The 5,170-nt window shown below is 45.4% G+C and overlaps 1 protein-coding gene across 1 annotated transcript; it reads left to right on the forward strand.

Moving 5' to 3' along the window:
- Positions 1-347: 347 nt before the first annotated feature.
- Positions 348-3,910, forward strand: pou3f2a (POU class 3 homeobox 2a). Its single transcript, XM_044106281.1, has one exon. It carries the CDS (start codon positions 2,134-2,136, stop codon positions 3,301-3,303), a length of 1,170 nt encoding a protein of 389 aa, XP_043962216.1. The 5' UTR covers positions 348-2,133; the 3' UTR covers positions 3,304-3,910.
- Positions 3,911-5,170: the final 1,260 nt, after the last annotated feature.

The following is a 5,170-nucleotide window of genomic DNA, read 5'->3' on the forward strand; positions in this document are numbered from 1 at the left end:
TTTTTTCTCAAGTTATCGTTTTTTGCTGTGTTTGCCCCACATTGAGCCAATAAAATCCCTAAAACTAGTTGCAAGTAGGTCTAGACACACCCTGGGGGCTTTGGGTGGATTTCAGGGGGACTCAGCAGAATAAGATTTTTTGTAATTTTTTTTTTTAATATCACTCATCTAACTTACAGATGGGATGTAAGTCGCAAAATATCTTACAGAAACATCTTTAGTTGACTTAATATAGAATGATGTAAGCTCCACATATGTAGAACAGAGAATGTCAACATTTTGAATTCTTCAAAATATACAACATTCTGTACCTATTGATGTTATTAATACTAAACATGGGGGGAAAATCAAATGAAGAAGACATGATTCAAGATTATTTTATTATAGAACGTGTCATTGGCTTTGGCTGTTTATTAGAACATATTATTTATCAAAGCTTTGGGCAAATTATGGCTATTTGCTCTTGACAGACTGGACATATTTCAATCATTTTCAATACTTCTGCTGCAGCTTGGAGCTGTTTTTAAGATAGATCATTTAAAATCTGAAACACACTCATTACACGCGGCTGGTATGACAATGCGTTGCTCTTATTTATGCAATACAAAAGGAAACTCTATGAGTGAGTTTCAAAAACTAGAAGTAAAGTGTCGCAATTCCCCTCATCAACTGGACTGGACATACACTGAGGTAAATCTTGTTGTTCATGTACAAGACTTGCATAGTCATTTGTCAGATTTACTCGCAAAGCTGGCCTTGCTGACCTTGAAGAATTTTGTCCCCAATCTTTATGTTTTTTTTTGTTTTTTTTAAATTATGGTCACTGTGTTTCAAAGAAAAATGTCATTAAACTGACTCTTTGTCTATCAAGAATACATCACATCACCAACATCATTTGATGAGAAGAGGTTAAAAGTATGTCACTCCAACTGTAAGAAAAACATTGCGACAAATAAAGGAAGCAGAAAAGTCAATTTTTGTGTAAAATAAAGTTGTTGTTTTTTCTTCTTTCTAAAATCGACAGTCCAGCACAGAATGCTACTAAACTAAGAACATGCAGAATAAGTCAGTTTCTCGAAACATGCTTCACTAATTTCAAAAAGATCTGGGGTATTTAGTTCATTTGCTCGGTCAATTCAAGCCCCTCCGAATTTTTTGGGAGGAAAAGAAACCTTCCCTCCTCCCCATCCCCCCTCCGCGCCCTCCTCGTGCTACTGTGGGCGCATCCATCTCCAAAGTTTACCCAACAAGCAGGTGGAAGGGGGCACGGCGCACTGAGGGATCCATTCTTGCAGCCTTCTCTCTGTTTGGCCCCTCAGCTGCCCTCTCTGCTCGCCCCCTCCCCTGGATTATTTGTCCCCGACGGGCCGGGCGAAGGGCGCAAAAGAAGCTGCGAATTGCAGCTGTGACGTGGGCGTCGTTGTTCCATTCACCGCGTTCGCCATGGCAACGGGGCAGAAGCTGGAAGCACGCGGTCCCTCTCACACACTTTCTCTCTCCCTCTCTCGCTCTCTCTCGCTCTCCTTGGACGGCGTCCTGAGGGCAGAGAGGCAGCTGGGAGTTCCTCCAAATGATCTCTGCAATATATCTAAGAAGAATTTGGTTTCCACTCCCTTCCTGTTTTGGTTTTGAACAAATATGTGCATAATTGGAAGGTTTACAACTTTTACGCGTCATTTTTGCGCGTGAAACCAATACATGTGACCTACTGACCCAGATCAAGAGACATTAAAAGTAACAAGACGTTTTCTTTTTTTTTTTCTTTTCTTAAGTCTGAACATGTTCTGTATTTTCCGTGTTTGAACTCGGCTGCCACATCTCTCCTTCCACTTTGTTCACCAACATGCTGCAGGACTGCTCGCATTGTTGGCCAGACTGATTGGGGTTTCAGCACAATCTCCCGTGACCAATGAGCGGGGTGCTGTCAGGGGTAACCACATCTGTCAGGCGTTCTCGGCCAATAAAGAGCGGAGCGAGGCGGACCACAGGTGCGCGCCTCTGCGTCCCCTTGGCACAGCGCCCGGGAGATGCTGGAGAGAGACGCCTATAGCTGCCCCGTGGCGCAAAGAGAGTTCCTGTCAGAGGCAGCCTCCCTCTTTAACTCCGGCTACCACTCTGGCTCCGAGAGAGTTTATGGCGACCGCAGCGTCAAACCACTACAGCGTCCTCAGCACCCCCAGCAGCGCGCCGCCGCCGCCGCCGCACTCGGAGTCCGGGAGCATGCAGCAGGCGGCAGCGTACAGGGACGCGCACACCCTGCTCCAGAACGACTACGGCACGCTACCGGGCGGTGGGCATCCGCTCAGCCACGCGCACCAGTGGATAACGGCGCTCTCTCACGGTGACAGCGGGGCGCCGTGGCCGTCCAGTCCCCTCCGAGAACAGGACGTGAAGCCCATACTGCATGACAGTGACCGAGAGGAGCTGCAGAACTCCAGCAGCCTGCAACAGCAGCAGCAGCAGCAGCAACAGCGACACCCTCACCTAGCGCACCAGCAGGCGCATCACGACGCCAGAGCATGGCGAACCAGCACGGCCACGACGCACATCACCGGCATGGCGACATCTGAGGGACAGAGCCTGGTGTACTCCCAATCCGGCTTCGCTCTGATGCCAGGGGGAGAGCAGGGGGGGATGCACCACCACCCTCTGCGGGACGAGGACCACCACAGCCACAGCCCGCACCTCAGTGAGCACGGGGGCGGCCCCGGGGCCCACCACCACCAGCACCAGCAGCACGGGGGCCACCAGGACCAGTCGGACGAGGACACGCCGACCTCGGATGAGCTGGAGCAGTTCGCCAAGCAGTTCAAGCAGCGGCGGATCAAGCTGGGCTTCACGCAGGCGGACGTTGGGCTGGCCCTGGGGACGCTCTACGGGAACGTGTTCTCTCAGACCACCATCTGCAGGTTCGAGGCGCTGCAGCTCAGCTTCAAGAACATGTGCAAACTCAAGCCGCTGCTGAACAAGTGGCTGGAGGAGGCGGACTCCACGTCGGGGAGTCCCACCAGCCTAGATAAGATCGCGGCGCAGGGGAGGAAAAGGAAAAAGCGGACCTCCATCGAGGTGGGCGTCAAGGGCGCTCTGGAGAGCCATTTTCTGAAATGCCCCAAGCCGGGAGCGGCGGAGATCAACTCCCTGGCGGACAGCCTGCAGCTGGAGAAGGAGGTGGTGAGGGTCTGGTTCTGTAACCGGCGGCAGAAGGAGAAGAGGATGACCCCCGCTGGGGGACAGATATCAGGAGGGGAGGACATGTACGGGGACACCCCTCCTCACCACGGAGGACAGACTCCTGTGCAGTGACCCCTGTCCAGTATCTCTTTTTTTATTTTTTTTTTTTTTTTACTATTATTATTATTATTTTCGGGGGAAAAACACGAACCCCTGCAGGAGGAAGCTTCTTATTTGTTGAAATTCTCAATGCTGGAACTGGACCTCAGCCAGTTTTAAGTGTTGGACGGACGCAGGGATGCAGAGTGGCACCCCGGTGCTAAAAAAAAACACTCAGAGCAGAGATGTGTAGAATGGCTTCATGCCAGGCACATTGAGCTGGGGTGTGCTAACCAAAATAGGGAAGAAGAGAGGAAGAAAAAAAAAAGATGGGGGCAGAAAGCAGCGACATTTTCTGCATCAGTCTTAAAGAAAGGCAGGAGGAGGAAAACTATAGGAGCCGGCTGCAGTCGGTGTGGGTAAATAAACGCCATCTTTCCATCATAACAAAAGCGACAGGGATCCTGCAGCTTGTGGTAAAAGACAGGGCTGAAATGGCAGACAAATGCTGTAGCCCACAATACCAGCCAACCGTTTATTATTATTATTATTATTATTATTATTATTATTATTATTATTATTATTATTATTATTATTATTATTATTATTTATGTTCTTAATTACAATGTCTCGTTAAAATAATATGCCAATTTATAAATGTTGAAAATGTGGAAAAAATATTGTTAATAATAATAATAATAATAATAATAATAATAATAATAATAATAATAATAATAATATGTGTATTGGTTGACTCGTGATTTCCTTTCTGTGCGTCCGTTTACACTGTGTTTTTGCTGTTGGTTATTTCTGTACTTTTCCCCAAAACGCTGTGACGAAACAGACCGAGACTGTCCGACTGGAGCCTTCAGAGGGATCCGGTTTATTTTGGCCTTGCTTCCTTTAAGTAAAATGAACGGGGGACATATTTAAAGTGACCCTGATCCCGTTATTATCCGTTCTGGACTCAGTCAGATGAGAAGACTGTGGTTTTTTATTATTATTATTATAAAAAAAAGGACATATGTATGGCTTTACTTTAATGTTAACTGTATTTTTGTTTTGGGTTTGTTTTCCATGTCGAACTGTGCCAAAGCACAAACACAGACACGTGTTCTTGTGCCACCTTAATCCTGTGATTATGATCTGATATGTAAGATGTTTCTGTGGGGAAATCCTCCAGAAGTCGGAGATCAAATCTCTGGCATATTTTGATTCAAATATTGAACATCAGAAACTCAAATACAATGAAGGAACGTTGATGAGCTGCAGAGAAATTATTATTTGGTTATCATAAATAATTGTAATGTCAATTTTTAAGTCATTTATTTTTCTTGTCAGTCAAAGGGAAAAATAGCAATATCTGAAATATTAATCTGCAATACGCACAGATTTTTTTTTCATATATATATTTTGATTATTGTCAAACAAACAATAACAGACTTTTTTTTCTTTAGATAACAGTTATAATCCTTCAGATGAGTTTGAGTTTCTGGTGTAAAAGAGAGGGGGGGAGGAGAAAAAAAATCAATAAAACCAAAATAAAAATTTATCGACCTGAAATCTGTGATCCAGCAAAGAGGGAAATGAAATCAGCAATTGCACAATTTCTATCTGCTTTTTTGTCATTAAATCGTACTGGTTTTCTACAACCCTGCAGTCTTGCTCCATATTTATTGAGCTCCAAGGCAGGAAAAAGAGGGGGAAACACTTCCAAAACGCTGCTTTTTTTTTTCCTTTTTCTTTTTTCTTTTTTTTTTTTTTTTTTATCTATTCTGGCCTTTGCATTTTAATTACGGACTTTATCGCTTCGTCTCGGTTGCTTGGAAGTGTCCTTCAGCTGCTTTGCAGATGTGGGCACTGATACTGCTGTGCGGAGAGATAGCCACACTCAATCACC

The sequence above is a fragment of the Gambusia affinis genome, linkage group LG22 (genome assembly GCF_019740435.1).
Source record: "Gambusia affinis linkage group LG22, SWU_Gaff_1.0, whole genome shotgun sequence".
NCBI lineage: Eukaryota > Metazoa > Chordata > Actinopteri > Cyprinodontiformes > Poeciliidae > Gambusia > Gambusia affinis.